This window comes from Temnothorax nylanderi, unplaced genomic scaffold, assembly GCF_030848795.1.
Source record: "Temnothorax nylanderi isolate EJ_2023f unplaced genomic scaffold, tnyl_v1.0 TNYL_tig0178_pilon, whole genome shotgun sequence".
In the NCBI taxonomy this organism is placed as follows: domain Eukaryota; kingdom Metazoa; phylum Arthropoda; class Insecta; order Hymenoptera; family Formicidae; genus Temnothorax; species Temnothorax nylanderi.
In genome coordinates this window covers 236,493-254,584 of record NW_027249240.1, presented here as the reverse complement: position 1 = coordinate 254,584, position 18,092 = coordinate 236,493, and the positions used below count along the sequence as shown (strand labels likewise).

The following is an 18,092-nucleotide window of genomic DNA, read 5'->3' as shown; positions in this document are numbered from 1 at the left end:
CAAAAATCCAACCTAAGTGGTAGCTTTATTTCTCCTTCACAAAATTATGTTATCTAACTTAACTCAAGTGACATGTATTTCAAAAAAAGATGTAAAATCTTTAAATTAAATTGCGCCAATTGCAAAGAGAATATGTTGCTTTGAAAAATAATTGTTGTGCAACTACTTTTAAAAAATAAAACCCAAGTGGTATCTTTGTGTTCCTATTCAAGGGTCTTCCTATTCCAACCCAAGTGGTAATAGCTTCTTAATTCTTCTTAACAAAATTATAATATTACAAAGAATTATTTTAATTACAAAGAATTAAAGAAGTAACAGTACAAAATAAAAATATTTAATTAAAATAAAATAAATAAATTTTTCTTGTAAAAAAACTTGGCGCTGCTAGACTTCAAAATTTAAACATTAAAATTTAAACATTAGTACTAAGATTTTTAATTAAATAAAAAACAATAAACATAATTTAAAGAAGAATGCGACAGGAGTAAAAAAGCAGCTCCAAGTTTTTTTACAAGAAAAATTTATTTATTTTATTTTCTCCTCCGCCGCCGCGGTCCGCGCCGAATCGCACGTGGTGGAGATGCTCTTTGATCTCGCTCTGGTATCCATGGCAGGCCTAGCGTTCGGCGTCAGCCTGAGCGATCCTTGCCTAGAAACTGTCGTCACTCCCTCAGAGGACCTGGCTACTTTCGGCAATGTGCTAAGCGAGTCGGATGTCCCCTTCGACAGATCGTCGATTTCCAGCGTCCAAGAGACGGAGGCGCCCTTCTCGACCATGAATTTCATCATCGACGACGAGTGAGCGCCGTTCTTGTCGAGCGGATAACTGTGTTCCATCTGTTCCGAACCCGCGGATCGACTTAAACGTGGATTAAGACTAAGAATTAAGAAGCTATTACCACTTGGGTTGGAATAGGAAGACCCTTGAATAGGAACACAAAGATACCACTTAGGTTTTATTTTTTTAAAGTAGTTGCACAACAATTATTTTTCAAAGCAATATACATATTCTCTTTGCAATGGGCGCAATTTAATTTAAAGATTTTACATCTTTTTTTGAAATACATGTCACTTGAGTTAAGTTAGATAACATAATTTTGTGAAGGAGAAATAAAGCTACCACTTAGGTTAGATTTTTGAATTTATTACCAATATCTGTACAAAACAATCAGAATTGCTCCAAAATTTCGAACAGGACGCGACACTTTTTATCGTATAAATAGCGCCACGCATAATTGCCCGCGACATATAAATGCTGTTGTCTTCAAGATATAAAATACATGAAAAAATACTCTCATAAACATACTTAAAAAAAAGAAAAAAACAGAAGCACTAATAAAATTATTGGTTTTCTAATATGCGTAATACGATCGAAAGAATATTCGAAGTTGTTGTGAATTTTTAGCAAATAAAAAACATACGCAAGCTATTTAAATCTTATACCTAAAAGGAGAAAAGGGGGCAAAACCGGGTGCTTTTTTAGATTTGTCTTTCTACAAAAAAATCAGAGAGCAAAATGATTCTGCTGAGTAGTCTTTAGTGGACCTTGAAATATGAGAAAACATGTCTAGTTATTAGAAAAAAAATTTAATTGACACAAGGATAAGAGGATTTTTTGAAGAAATTAAAGTACTCGGTTTTGCTCCACCGCCGGTAGAAGTTTTGGTTTATCTTAATCAAATTACACTAAAAAAAATTCTTTCTGCATTTTTGTCAGTGAATACACATATGCTAATAAAAAGGAAAATTTTCTTTATTTTAGTAAATGGAGTCACAGTTGCAAACTAATATGCAGAAATTTTTTTTGCTCAGTGTACAATACAAAAATGTATTTTATAAACAAAAATTACAAACAAAGATATTTTCTTGCTCTACAATATTGCCGGACTCATAGGCCCACCCTTGCATTTAATACACTATATCCAGCGCTCGATTGTTGTTGACAAATCATTGCAAGAGATTCAGGCGTCTTTCTCATCTTCTTCCTAATCTGAGGATGAGCTGTCTTTCTGCTTTCTTTTCTAATTTAATTTTTCAACTTTAGGGGCTTCTATTTCTAACTTCTGTTTCCGAGTGGCAGTCTCCATTTCCTGCTTTTTGTAGGGAGACGAAGTCAGGATGGCAGTTTTTTCTCTTTTCTTGTTTCTCTGATGAATCCATTTTTTTTTCTTGAGTAGGGGGAGTCGGGGAAATCGTAAATGTTGATGGCTGGGTTTCATCATCTCTAGATATCACAAAGTGAGCTTCCTGGGATATTATCCTGGGTTTCCTGCATAGGCTTTTCAGCGGTTTTTGATGGAGCATAAAGATGATAAGCAAACAAGTTTTTATTCAGTGGATATACTCCCGATTTTTTAAAACCTTCTATAGCAGTTTGTCTTTGAGCTGCTATAGAAAAAGCCATTTTGTATAATGTCTCCACTTTATATATTGGTATATTTTGTCCTGGGTGATGAACTTGCCATTTTCGCACCACTTGTTTATAATATGTCATCAAAGGAGGTATGAATGATACGTCAAGTGGCTGCAACCAATGCGGAGGGAAGAACAAGATGATGACGTTATTTTCTTGTGCAAGTTTGATAAGCTCCACACTGTTGGTGTGAGAAGCGTGTCCATCTAGAAGCAAAAGCACCGGTTTTTCGGGTTGGGGACGAGAAAACTCAATGAATTTCCTGAACCAAATAATAAAACTGTCTTTCTGAATCAATCCACCCTCGTGATAGACGGTAAATGAGTCGGGAGAAGAGTCATCCATCAACACAGGCCTTACTTCTTTTATAGGGAAAATAAACATTGTGGGCATATAATCACCAGCAGCATTCATACATGTCTCAGCAGTAACGAGAATTTTTTCACTGGAAGATAAACAGCCAACTTGCTTTTCTCTACGCAGAGATAGTACTTTTGATGATTTTGGCTCTATTATAATGCCCGTTTCATCGACATTATAAATGTCATTAGGTGAGAAATGGTATTTATTATAAACAGACTGTAATAAATTAAAAAATGATTGAACTGCTGTACGGTTAAAGTCCTTTACGCTTGCAGGAGAAGTTTCTTCAAAATTCTCTTTAGCTTTCCATATCCTATTGCCCAGATTATTTATAGGAACCTTATGGGTATCAGCAGTGTCTCTGTAGCTCATTTTCTTTCTAACATCTTTGATTGCTGCAGCCATGCTTTCCTCAGACCAGCTTAGGTGTTCAGTCCTCTTATAATTTCGTGTCATTTTTATATCTAAAAAAAAGTAAATAAAATAAAATATATGTAACAATCATAAAGTGAATGATTTTTTTTTAAATATTTTTGTCCGATTATTGTAAGAATAAATAATCTGATAGAAATAATTTTACAATTTTTTACGCAAAAATCGTGTGAAAAGTACAATTTCTTATGATGTATAATTACAACTTTTTAGATTATTTTTACGTAATTTTTACACCAAACCATGTTAAATATTAAAATTAAATTATTAATTACATTCCGAATTCAAATTTGATGTAAAACCGTAACTTGAGTGGCCTATGTGACTTCTACCCAGGGAGAACAGAAAGTCACAATAAAATCAAAATGACGTCAAAATGATGGTAAAATGATTGTAAAATGACCAAAAATCGTCATTTTGCAGTCATTTTGACATCATTTTGACTTTATTGTGACTTGCTGTTCTACCTGGGTAGTCCCGGTCTCCTCTACTCGGTTTTGCCCTAACACGAGGAAAATAATAAACACGGCGGCTGTACATTCCGCCGTACAAAGATCAAAATTAGTACGATATACTCTCTAGTACGTACAGAATGCAATGATACACTTACCGAATTTTTCTATACAGATGCTCTGTGTAGAGAGAGTTTACGACGGCTCGTTTTATTATTGCCCCCGATATTGATTTTCTGGTTCGAAAACTTTACATTTCTCCTAAAGAAAAATATCGTGTGCACGTGGGCATTAACACAATTAATAACACGATTTAGCCGATGATAGCAGCACTGTCACGAAGAAACAGAGGTACCCGGTCAACCAATGGGCTGCGTTCCTACACTGAGAGAAATTTCTGGTGACGCTATCCAGAATTTAGAATCGGTTTACCAAACAGTATAGTGAATAATCGTGTAACAAAACATCTAGTTAATAATACCAAACTATCTGGTAAGCGCATTGTCTGATTAGAATTACAGCAATGTTTAGATATGTTTACCAAACTGTCTAGTATAACGTACGATTCATTTGATGAGCGTTACGAATAGAGGTATAGAGTATAATAGTAAGACGGAAAAGAAAGCGTCTTAGCGAGAAACAAATGACTCGCGGCATCACACGGGTACCACACGTCTAGAGAAGATTACCAAACTGTGTAGATACTTATGACTAAATGGGCGCGTTCAGCAGACCAAGCCGCTCAGTAGCAGTCGAACATGATTGGCTCTTACTTTTAGAACCAACCAATCAACGCAGAGTGTTGATAAGACGAACTCAACAGTTGTGTCTGCTGAACACGGACATTGTCTCTGTATCGACTACTATGACGCGTTAAGGCACCGTTATCAGAATTTTGGATGTATGAACCACATATCGCATACAAGTTCACTATGCTACGTCTCACAAAACGAGTATAGTTTTAATCACCAAAAAATTTCTCTCAGTGTAGGTTGGCCTATGTATACTCCTTCTTTGGTTTTATAAAATGAAATAATAAAGAAAGAGCTACCCGATTTGACCCGCCTCCCCTGTTTTATTCTATTTTCCTCTGCAATCTTATCGAAATTTATCATATTAATCATCTCGGATCACAACCTTCAACTTAAAAAAGATATCGTTATATTTTTGTAGTCGCAGATGCATTTTCAAAATTTGTGTGGCTTTTCGGAATACGATCAATTAGATTAACAGAGGTTTTATATAAATTTAATAAATTGGCTGCTATTTTTGAAAATCCTAAAAGTATTATCTCGGACAGAGGAGTCGCTTTTACAGCAAACAAATTTCGCGAATATTGTCAAAAAGAAAATGCTAAACACATAAACTTATTACTATACGGGTGTCCAAACAGTGAAGTAGAAAGAATAAATAGAATGTTGATACCATTAGCGCGTTAAGGTAGGTTTTCATGGGCAGTGAAATGCAGCAGCAGTGAGCAGTAGTTTAGTAATTTCCTAGAAATGTTTGGCTCACTTTTGGCGCAAATTTTTGCTGCTCGAAATTTGGGCTTCAGTATTGGCTGTGTAGGACCAATTTCATGAGCAACAAAATTTTACCTTTACCTTTAGAGTTATAAGAGTATTCAAATTTTGCGGTGAATGCTGCGACGTTGGTAGCGTGGACTGGCCGAGCGAATTAAGGAATTCTGGTTGCTTAAAGACAGATACTTATATTAACAAAGTTGATAACGCCAAGACTGGAAGAATGTTATAAATATTTAGATTGTACCCAGCAATATATAAACGCGGTACTGAATTGAAGCACGGATAAAACTCTATTCCAATTAAATGTTTGGTACACATATTGTATAAAAAATAATTTCGAGAAAGAGAAATTGATTGAAAGCGAATGGGAAGCAATATTCCAAGAGAGTAGAGATAAGTTGAGAGAGCAAGCATGACAATGTATAATACTTGTACAAGCTGAGGAAAATAAACAAAATTATAATAAACGTCGAAAGAAAGCGAAATAATATCGCGAGGATAATCTTACCAAATATTTGGTAAAATTATCTTCGCGATACTGTTTCGATTAAAAGGACTCAATTAGGTCCAGACTTATGACTTCTGCTCACAGAACGCGGAAGCACTTACCGCGCGGCAAGTAGCGACGCCAATTAACTTTTGGATCTTACGGAAAAACAACGCGTTGATTGGCTACCGCGTCGCTTTTTGCCGCGCGGTAAGCGCTTTTGCGTTCTGTGAGCAGAAGCCATTAAAGTGTGCCGCTTTAGGATTCTATCAAATAATTAATGCATTGTGTATAACGATAGGTATGTGGTTAGAATGATAGGTGGTCACGAAGGGTCATCCGAGACTTCGACGTCTATTAATTATATAAAACCGTGGTTAAGAACAAATGATTCTCTCTAGAACTCTGACAATATCAAAAGCTATAGTCAGATTCTAGGGTCAAGAGGACTGAGTGATGTAGAAATATTATTGTAAAAACAAAATATTACAATCGCGAAATATTAAGATAAGACAGATAGAGCAAGGCATCGGCGTTTCTAAACATTAACCAAATAAACACAGTTGACAAACAATAAACGTTCTGCGATTCGTGTAACCTAGGTTTGTTTAGAAACGGTAATGTTTAGAAACGCCGATGCCTTGCTTTATCTGTCTTATCTTAATATTTCGCGATTGTAATATTTCATTTTTACATAATATTTTATTTTTACACTCACCAGTCGTCTTGACCCTAAAATCTGAATATAGCTTTTGATATTGTTAGAGAGTTCTTAAAAGAATAAATTGTTCTTAACCATGGTTTTATATAATTAATAGACATTGAAGTCTCAGATAACCCTTCGTGACCACCTATCTTTCTAACCACATTTCTATTGTTACGCAACCCTTATGAAAAAGTACACTCAACTTTGATGGTTAACACCCAAATTGAGAGTTAACACTCAAATTTGGGCGTAAGTTTAGTGTTTGTCATCAAAGTTAAGTGTCAACACTTAAATTTAGGTGTAGATTGAGTGTTGACCATTAAGGTTTAGGTAAATTGTGGGTTTAATCCTCAATGATGAGTGTTTATTGGGAGTTTATTCTCAATGATAAGTGTAGGTTGGGGATTAAGCCTCAATGTTTAGTGTAGGTTGGAGATTGATCCTCATCGTTGGATGTACAACGCCCGATCGTTTCACATTAGATGGCGCGACGCGCGAGTCGCTACTCTCAAAGAGCCTCGTTAGGTGTCATGGCCGCACTTGCTTGAATTTCTTCGAACGTGTCGAGTCCGTTAACTCTTTCTTGACGGATTGATCGTTGCGGCGCGTGTTCTGGAGACCAACCGAGCGAGAGTCGGATTATCAGAGAGAGCTCACCGCCAGGAAAGAGAGAGCTGCGGCAGCTAGCGTCCGAGAGGGAGGATCGAGGCAAGGAGTCCGATTCAGCGAGCGGAGCCCTTAAGAGATTCTCATTGGGACGCCATATTTGTTACTTTCATTTGAGAGTTTATATTTTTTGTATTACACGTGCATGGAAAGTAGCACTTTCCGTGTGTGTTTTCTGTGCGGAAAGTAACGATTTGCCAACATCTACCTACAAAATATTCCACACGTCATATCCAAAGTCATAGTCAACGGGAAAACCGTGCGCTAAGACTCATAGCGCACGGGTTCAAGCCATACCTAACGGGTATCAACGCCATCTCGCAGCGCACACAGAAAACAACTACCGAAAATACCGCCACTTCGCCTCTTCCCAACACACACCTAACCTAACAGCTACTCATATGTCACTCTACTGTACATACTTGTACGCATAACCTTCCCAAACAGTACGAGTACGGGCGCGTCCTCCCTTTCGTGTTCTCTTTCGTCAGCGCGGCCGAGTCGCGGAGTCGCCGAGTGCCGAGTCTGAAGCGCGAGTCTCGTATCGCGGACAACCGCGTGCAAACTCGCGCCGCTATTCGTTTTTCTCGCTCGGGCATCAGGGCATCAGACCCGTGAGGCCCGTCAGCCCGTGGCCATCGCCGCTGCCGCCGCCGTCGTCGACGCGACGACGACGACAACGACGACGACAAGGCCGACCTGGCCGACGAAGTCGATTTCGACAGGTAGTGGATAAACGTGACTGTGCGCTCGCGCTCGCGCTCGCTACGAGCCTACGCGATACGTGCTATTTGCTTCTGTAATAAATGTCGGTTAAAGTATGCGGGGGCGGAGCCCCTCCCCCCCACGCCCCCCTCCCCGCCTGCGCCCAACTCGGGGGGGCTTCGCCCCCCCGAACCCCCCCGTATGTCATTTATCCCAACTCGGGGGGGCTTCGCCCCCCCTCGTTGGGGGAAAAAACTCCCGATTGCTCGTGCGGGTAAACGCACTCGCCTTCGGCTCGTGCGACTACCCGCACTCGTCTAATATACGCACATTTCCACTCCCTTAACCCCCATCCCTACATGCACTTGTAATACAAAATAGTATGTGTTACACGTACGGAAGTTGGCTGTTAGTCACGAGCGCACTAGGCGCACTCGCCTTCGGCTCGTGCGCCTACCCGCGCTCGTGACCAACAGCCAACTTTCCGCACTTGTAACACAATATACTATAGCGTTTATACCGTCATTTTTAAGGATTAACCATTAATTGAAGGTTAACTATCACTTGAAGGTTAACTATTACTTGAAGGTTAACCATCATCCAGAGAAAAACCCTTAAAGTCGGGTGTGATTTTGGACCGCCAATTGAAGATTAACCTTCAAATGATGGTTAACCTTTAATTGACGGTCCGAAATCACACCCAACTTTAAGGGTTTTTCTATGGTGTTTTTTTAACGGTTAACACCAAAAGTTGAGTGTATTTTTCCATAAGGGAATGCTTTAATTATTTGTTTGAAGTGTGCTTAAAGCGGCACACTTTAAATCTGAATCTTAATTGATTCCTTTTAATCAAAACGGCATCGTGAGAATAAATTTACCAAATTATCCTCGCGATACTGTTTCGCTTTCTTTCGACACTTATTATTATAATTTCGTTTATTTTCCTCTTGTATACGCATTATACATTCTCAAGCTTCCTCTCTCAACACATCTCGGACTCTCCTGGAATATCGCTTCAGGAATTCACTTTCAATCTATTCTTTTTTCTCGAAATTATTTTTTATACGATATGTATACCGAACATTTAGTTGGAATGGAGTTTTATCCGTGCTTCAATTCAGTCCCGCGTTTATAGATATGGCTGGTTTCGATCTAAATATTTATATCAGTCTCCTAGTTTTGGTGTTATCAATTTTGTTAAGAAGGTTCGACTGTTTCCTATATATACATATAGTATCATTTTGTTTTTATGATTAAACAGTGTAAAGCTAAGGTATCAGAAATGATTCATAAATAACATGTTATTATTGGGGCAGAAAAAGCAGAAAATTCGCAATTTTGTCCTATTTTTTATATTTGATATTGTTTAAATAAATAATTTAAAAATTGAAAAAAAAATCCAACTTAAAAAATTAAAAAACCGTGATTGCAATTCTCGATGTCACAGAAGTGTACCATAAAAATTTAATTCACTTTTACCGTGCAGAAGCAAAGATATGTAATATAATATTTACATAGGGAGTATATCTATATATATACAATTTCTGTAACTATTAAAGCGAATATCTTAGAAACGCGACGGTAAATCGTTTTGCAATTTCACACACGGTAAGATTATATACATTCCAAAACTACAAAAAAATTTCACATCTGTAAGTTGGATTTGACCTAATAGTCGAACCTCCTTAATATAGCTATCTGTTTTTACGCAACCAGAATTCCTTGCTTCGCTCGGCCGTCCACGCTACCAACGACGCAGCATTCAACGCAAAATTCGAATACCTATACAACACTAACGCGCCAATAGTATCTCTCTCTCTCTCTCAACATTCGATTTATTCTTTCACTTCACTGTTTGGACACCCGTAGTGATAAGTTTATGTTTATGTTTATGTTTATGTTTATGTTTATGTGCATTTTCTTTTTGACAATATTCGCGAAATTTGTTTGACGTAAAAGCAATTCCTCTGTCCAAGATAATTCTTTTCGGATTTTCAAAAATAGCAGCCAATTTATTTAATTTATATAGAATCTCTATTGATCTAGTTGGTTGTATTCCGAATAAACCACACAAATTTTGAAAATGCATCTACGACTACAAAAATATAACGATATCTTTTTTTAGTTGAAGGTTGTGATCTGAGATGATTAATATGATAAATTTCGATAAAATTGCAGAGGAAAATAGGATAAAACAGGGGAGGCGGGTCAAATCGGGTAGCCCTCTTTCTTTATTATTTTATTTTATAAAACCAAAGAAGGAGTATACATAGGCCAACCTAGGAACGCAGCCCATTGGTTGAACGGGTACCTCTGTTTCTTCGTGACAGTGCTGCTATCATCGGTTATTAATAGTGTTAATGCCCACGTGCACACGATATTTTTATTTAGGAGAAGTGTAAAGTTTTTGAACCAGAAAATCAATATCGGGGGCAATAATAAAACGAGCCGTCGTAAACTCTCTCTACACAGAGCATCTGTATAGAAAAATTCGGTAAGTGCAGCATTGGATTCTATACGTATTAGAGAGTATATCGTACTAATTTTGATCTTTGTACGGCGGAATGTACAACCGCCGTGTTTATTATTTTCCTCGTGTTAGGGCAAAACCGAGTAGAGGAGACCGGGACTAGAAGTCACATAGGCCACTCTCTCTCTCAAGTTACGGTTTTACATCAAATTTGAATTCGGAATGTAATTAATAATTTAATTTTAATATTTAACATGGTTTGGTGTAAAAATTACGTAAAAATCATCTAAAAAGTTGTAATTATACATCATAAGAAATTGTACTTTTCACACGATTTTTGCGTAAAAAATTGTAAAATTATTTCTACCAGATTATTTATTCTTACAATAATCGGACAAAAATATTAAAAAAAAAATCATTCACTTTATGATTGTTACATATATTTTATTTTATTTACTTTTTTTTAGATATAAAAATGGCACGAAATTATAAGAGGACTGAACACCTAAGCTGGTCTGAGGAAAGCATGGCTGCAGCAATCAAAGATGTTAGAAAGAAAATGAGCTACAGAGACACTGCTGATACCCATAAGGTTCCTATAAATAATCTGGGCAATAGGATATGGAAAGCTAAAGAGAATTTTGAAGAAACTTCTCCTGCAAACGTAAAGGACTTTAACCGTACAGCAGTTCAATCATTTTTTAATTTATTACAGTCTGTTTATAATAAATATCATTTCTCACCTAATGACATTTATAATGTCGATGAAACAGGCATTATAATAAAGCCAAAACCGTCAAAAGTACTAGCTCTGCGTAGAGAAAAGCAAGTAGGCTCTTTATCTTCCAGTGAAAAAGTTCTCGTTACTGCTGAGACATGTATGAATGCTGCTGGTGATTATATGCCCACAATGTTTATTTTCCCTATAAAAGAAGTAAGGCCTGTGTTGATGGATGACTCTTCTCCCGACTCATTTACCGTCTATCACGAGGGTGGATCGATTCAGAAAGACAGTTTTATTATTTGGTTCAGGAAATTCATTGAGTTTTCTCGTCCCCAACCCGAAAAACCGGTGCTTTTGCTTCTAGATGGACACGCTTCTCATACCAAAAGTGTGGAGCTTATCAAACTTGCACAAGAAAACAACGTCATCATCTTGTCCTTCCCGCCGCATGGCACACATCAGTTGCAGCCACTTGACGTATCATTCATATCTTTTTTAATGACATGTTATAAACAAGAGGTGCAAAAATGGCAACATCATTACAAACGACATGTAGAAATTTATAACGTGGAGACACTATACAAAAAGGCTTTTTCTAGAGCAGCTCAAAGACAAACTGCTATAGAAGGTTTTAAAGAATCGGGAATATATCCATTGAATAGAGACGTGTTGGCTGATCTTAATGCTCCATCAAAAACCACTAAAAAACCTATGCAACAGGAAATCCAAGATGATGAGGCCCGCTCGGTGATATCTGGAAATGATGAAACCTACTCGTCAACATCTGCAATTTCCTCGAATTCTCCTTCCTAAGAAGAAAAGAATATTCAGAAGAGAAACAAGAAAAGAGAAAAAAACTGCCATCCTGACTTCGTCTCCCTACAAAAAGCAGGAAATGGAGACTGCCACTTGGAAAAGGATGTTAGAAATAAAAGCCCCTAAAGTTGAAAAATAAAATAATAAAAACAGTAGAAAGACAGCTCATCTTCAGATTACGAAGAATATGAAGCCTGCATCTCTTGCAATAATTTGTCAACAACAATCGAGTGCTGGATACAGTGTATTAAATAGCAAGGGTAAGCCTATGAGTCCGGTAACAATGTAGAGCAAGAGGATATCTTTGTTTGCGATTTTTGTTTATAAAATACATTTTTGTATTGTACACTAACAAAAAAAAATTTCTGCATTTTAGTAAATATTAGTTTGCAAACAACTTTGATTCCATTTACTAAAATAAAGAAAAGTTTCCTTTTTATTAGCATATGTATTCACTAAGAAAAATACAGAAAATTTTTTCTCATTGTTAGTGTAATTAATTTGACTAATAGCGAATTCGGGCGCTTGCACTGGTGCATACTGAGTGCGCACTAAGGTTTGTTTATAATCTATTCTTACATTTAAAGTCGCTTAAATACACATTTAAAAACTTTTTAGCCAATAAAACAATCTGTAATATCTATATAGATGCTGTACAAATCATTTTATAGACTAAGAAGTATTTAAGATGATCTGTAAATATAACAATTTATTAAGAACAAGCCTTAGTGCGCACTCAGTGTGCACTAGTGCAAGCGCCCGAATTCGCTATAAGATAAAACAAAACTTCGTAATTGTACTTTGTAATTGTAACTTCCGTGTTTCACATGCTTTCAACCGATTTTCCTCTACCGGTGGAGCAAAACCGGGTATTTTAATGTCTTAAAAAAATCCTGTTATTTTTGTTAATCTTCCCGTTAATCTTCTTTCACATAACCAGCCTTGTGTTCTCATAGTTCAAGGTCCACTGAAGATTACTAACGGCTCAGCAGAATCTTTTTGCGATCTGATTTCTTGTTGAAAGACAAATCTAAAAAAGCACCCGGTTTTGCTCCACTTTTAGGTATAAGATTTAAATAGCCACCTTATTTGCTAAAAATTCACGACAACTTCGAATATTCTTTCGATCGCATTATGCATGTTAGGAAACCAATAATCCCGTCTTATTAGTGCTTCTGTTTTTTTTTCAAGTATGTTTGAGTGTATTTTTTTCATATGTTTTATATCTTGAAGACAATAGCGATATATTTATATGTCGCAGGCAATTATGCGTGACGCTATTTATACAACGAAAAGTGTCGCGTTCTGTTCGAAATTTCGAAGCAATTCATACTGTATTGTACAGATATTGGTGATACACACTTTGTGTCTGAAGCAACCATTATACGAGTCGCATGCGTTCTTCCAAATTTTCTCCGATTATCTAAATCCATAGCATTTTCAACCGCAAAGTGACCATTTTCGCGACTACGCCCTGCTATCAGAAATTGCAAAACATTTCGGCGCTACTAATTGTACATCGCCGTTGTCCTCTCTAAATAATAATAATCCGCCTCTCATGACGTAATCGTCGCGTTGTCCTTTGTCCGCTAGCGAATGAATAATTTATGAGTTTGCATCCTCTCGTTGAACACTCTTTCTTTTAACTCATCTATTAATATATTACAGGCAGTGGATATCAGTGAATAAACGCATCAACATATGTATATTTTTACCTAGGCGATATATATACTATAAAATACATATAATCGAATTTTTCAAGTAGCAAAGCCCATCTAGCGACGCAAACACGCAGATCTTTCTTATTCATTGTCAACGAAAACACATGGCAATTAGTAACAATTTTTAAGATAATTTTTAAATAAATTCTAAATTTTCGTAGCTATTACTATATTATTGCAAGAGTTTCGCAAAGCATACATATATCTGATGTAGCGCAAAGTCGTCGAGGCATCCCCATGTGTAATTCCGTTTTATTTTCTGTTTATACAATTTCAATACCGGCTTAGTACTTAACGCAAATTTTAATCAATCAAAAGCTTTTGTTTCTTTCGCATCGAACTCAAATTTTGTGTATCTGCTTTCTGTAAATTACTCAGAGAATTAATTTTTAATAAAAAATTTTTAATACATTTGCAGAAATATTTAGTTAAACCCCCAAAAACTTTGCACATGCTTCACGTTTTCTGGCTGAGAACATTTCATTACGGCTGTGATTTTACTCTCACTATAGACATCACAAACCCGTGCTATGCACGCGATATTTAACTCTAATATAATATCTTACTGTTATCATTACACTATTAACCACACAACTGTTCAAATATCCCATGACAGCCGCTCATGAAGTAAGCGCAACGAGAGAACCAATCGGCATCACGGAAAAGCGACAACACCCTTAGGAAAATTTACTTAAAAAAACTTAAAATAAACTAGAAAGTTTACCAAAGAAATTACTATTGATAAACTATTGATAAACTAGAAGTGATTTCGAACCAAACTTTAAGTATTTCTATAATATACTTTAAAGGTTACTTTAAGTTAACTAATGCAATTACTATTAATCATCCCAAAAAAAATATTCTGTCATTTAGTGGCTCCCGCTTGATTTTAGAGGATTTTCCTCTGAAATACGGTCTCAAGAAGATATTTTAAAATCTAGAGGAATATCCTCTAACCATGAGACACTAGACTTAAGATTACAGTCCTCTTAATACTAGAGGACACTGATTTCCGATATTCACCTTGAATAAAAAAAAATTATTTATTTCGAAATTTTATTACTATTTTATAACTAAATTTGTTTCTTAAGATGCAGTCTATGATTATAAATATTTTCTCGTATTTGAAAAACACACTTACCTTGGTGGGATTCGAACTCGGGACCTCTGGATCGTGAGCCAACTGCCTTACGTGGTAGACTACTTCTTAATTTGATGTAAGTGTTATATATAGTCTACATATGTCATAACCAGCGCTAATATATAATTTTCCAAAAATCATCTTAAGAAACAAATTCAGTTTAAAAAGAGTAATAAAATTTTGAATTGGGTATATGATATAATATTTCTTAATGTCTCGTGTGGTGCAAGTGTGGTGAAAAAGGGAACTTGTCTTTTTAAGTATACTGTTGAAACAACACGCATAAGTTAAAATCAGCTTTAAGTATTACCTTTATAAAAAGTAAAGTTAAAGTATATTTATAAGTATTACGTTTGTTAAAAGTAAATTTAAAGTATATTTGCGACTTGCTTATAAAGTTTTTATTGAGGTTAATAACTTAAAGAAAACTTTACGCTCGGCTGTCAGTATACTATTAGTCTACTATTATACTCTTAGTATACTATTATTACGGCTAGTATACTTTATAATACTTTATAATACTTTAAATAACTTTAAAAAACTTTAAGTAAATTTTCCTAAGGGCAATACTTCGATAGATTCGAGTATCTCGATGACACGCCCTTTTTAGAAGAGGAGGAGGAGAGGATATATTCAATATCATCGGTATAATGGGTAATTTAAATGTATTAGTGAAAATTATATATTTAATATTATTATATACAGTAATATTATTATGTACAGTAGGCCCCCATATAACACGGATTCACATGTATAAAACGATGGAAACATTTTAATATTTGCTTGTTTTAAAATAAAATTAAAAATATGTTACTGATAGATTTTTAATATTTAATCGCTACTTGCCGCGCAATCAGCGCTTCCACGTTCTGTGAGCAGAAGTCATAAATCTGGACTTAATTAAGTCCTTTTAATCGAAACAGTATCGCCAGGATAATTTTACCAAATATTTAATAAAATATTATCCTCGCGATATTATTTATTCGCTTTCTTTCGACACTTATTATTATAATTATTATTTTCCTCTTGTATATACGTATTATACATTCTCATGTTTGCTTTCTTAACTCATCTCTACTCTCTTGGAATATCGCTTCTCATTCGCTTTCAATCGATTTCTTTTTCCCGAAATTATTTTTTGTACAATATGTGTACCGAGCATTTAGTTGGAATAGAGTTTTATCCGTGCTTTAATTCAGTATCGCGTTTTTGTATTGCTGAATTCGATCTAAATATTTATAACATTCTCCCATTCTTGGCGTTATTAATTTGTTAATATAAGTATCTGTTTTTACACAACTAGAATTCCTTGGTTCGCTCGAGTCCACGCTACCAACGTCGCAGCATTCACCGCAAAATTTAAATACCTATAACTCTAACGCGCCAATAGTATCAATATTCGATTTGTTCTTTCACTTCACTGTTTGGACACCCGTAGTGATAAGTTTATGTTCAGCATTTTCTTTTTGACAATATTCGCGAAATTTGTTTGATGTAAAAGCGACTCCTCTGTCCGAGATAATTCTTTTCGGATTTTCAAAAATAGCAGCCAATTTATTTAATTTATATAAAACCTCTGTTAATCTAGTTGATCGTATTCTGAAAAGCCAAACAAATTTTGAAAATGCATCTGCGACTACAAAAATAAATCTTTTTTTAGTTGACGGCTGTGGTCCAAGATGATCAATATGATTTTCGGTAGAATTGTAAGGAAAAGTAGAATATAACCGGGTACCCCACTTTTCTTATTTTTATTTTTTATTAAACCAAAGAAGGGGTATACATAGGCCAACCTAGGAACGCAGCTTATTGGTCGACCGGGTACCTCTGTCTCATCGTGACAGGTGCTGCTATCCTCGGTTAAATCGTGTTATTAACCCACTCGGCATGTAATATTTCAAAGGCATTTCTGCAAAATTCCATTTGAAATATTACATCTTTCATTAATATTTCAGAAATTTTTTACGACCGTTTCTACATCATTTCGGCAATGTTTCAATGTCCGCAATTATTTCAAATGCGACCATGCTGAAAGATTTCGGCAATGTTATGAAGTATTTCTCAAATATATCTACGAAATATTGCGGAAACACTTCAGAGATGTTTCAAATACATTTTACACTAAAAAAATGTTTCGTATTAGCAAACAAAATTTTCTTACTGACGCAAAAACTATTTGTTGATATGTGAAAAATAAAATATTTTATTACCGGAACAAAAAAAAAATATATTAAGCCATATATGTGCGTATAGCCGTCGCGCGTTTGTCCGAAGAAATCCGCTCTCTCAACCGGTCACCCATCCAAGTAGTATACCGGCGCCTTGTCGCTTGACATCGATGATCGAACAGGGTAGTGGTGATCCTCTGACTCTGACGCTTCTTTCTTTCTTATACTTGCTTATTTTTGTGAGCATAAAGCTATCGCATAACAATATTAACAATACAGATATACGAATAAATCTTTTTTGCCAGTCAGCGTCGAATATTATTTTATATTAAATATTATTAAATATTTTATATTTTATATTAAAAATGCCATATGACAAAATTTGGAATATCAGAAAATTCTTAATAAAAGAGAAAAAATGCAATAATTATATAATAATAAATTTAATTTTTTATAAGTTCTAAAGTCTGTCAGCAACTTTTCGGAAATATTACAAATGCAATGTTGTATGTGAAACATTCAAAAATATAACGCGTGCAATGCAAACGTAATAATAGTTTTATCATGTATCAGAAATGTTTCTAAACCATTGCATCTGCAATATTTCTCTTGCAATATTGTAGAAAATTCACTGCCTGCAATTCAATTTTTCATTACCGACGCAATCTTTCGGAGATTTTTCACAGGTATTTTAGATGCGGTGTTGCGTTTGATATGTTACAGAAATATTATTCGTGCAAAGTAAACGTAATAGTGCTTTTGTAGTGCTTTGGAAATGTTTCTGAAATATTGTATCTGCTACATTTTTTTTGCAATATTACAGAAACTTATAAATATTGTAAACAACTTTCTGAAAGATTTCAGACATATTGTTAATGCAATATTGCAAAAAACATGGTGCAGGTACATTTTTGAAATATTTTAGATGCATAGTTGCAAGTGAGATGTTAATGAAGTGTTTCTGCATTGTTTCCGAATATTTCAATATTTCAGCAACATAACATGCCGAGTGGGAATTGTGTTAATGCCCACGTGCACACGATATTTTTCTTTGGGAGAAGTGCAAAGTTTTCGAACCAGAAAATCGATATCGAGGCAATAATAAAACGAGACTTCGTAGAATCTTTCTACACAGAGCATCTGTATAGAAAAATTTGGTAAGTGCAGCACTGCATTCTGTACGTATTAGAGAGTATATCGCACTAATTTTGATCTTTACTTTGTACGGCGAAATGTACAGCCACCGTGTTTATTATTTTCCACGTGTTTAGGCAAAACCGAGTAGAGAAGACCGGGACTAGA

The 18,092-nt window shown here is 35.5% G+C and overlaps 2 protein-coding genes across 2 annotated transcripts in view; both read right to left on the bottom strand.

Annotated features, from left to right (window-relative positions):
- The window catches only part of LOC139778288 (uncharacterized), a 198,208-nt gene that overhangs the window by 118,933 nt on the left and 61,183 nt on the right, over positions 1–18,092 (bottom strand). The window lies entirely within an intron of this gene.
- Positions 1,019–3,957, bottom strand: LOC139778295 (uncharacterized). Its single transcript, XM_071716173.1, has 2 exons — positions 3,819–3,957; positions 1,019–3,240 (listed from the first exon to the last, which is right to left on the bottom strand). Exon 2 carries the CDS (start codon positions 3,230–3,232, stop codon positions 2,225–2,227), a length of 1,008 nt encoding a protein of 335 aa, XP_071572274.1. The 5' UTR covers positions 3,233–3,240; positions 3,819–3,957; the 3' UTR covers positions 1,019–2,224.

Bases quoted from the DNA above. Each gene is read 5' to 3' on its own strand.
- LOC139778295 (XM_071716173.1), bottom strand. From the start codon at position 3,232: ATGACACGAAATTATAAGAGGACTGAACACCTAAGCTGGTCTGAGGAA.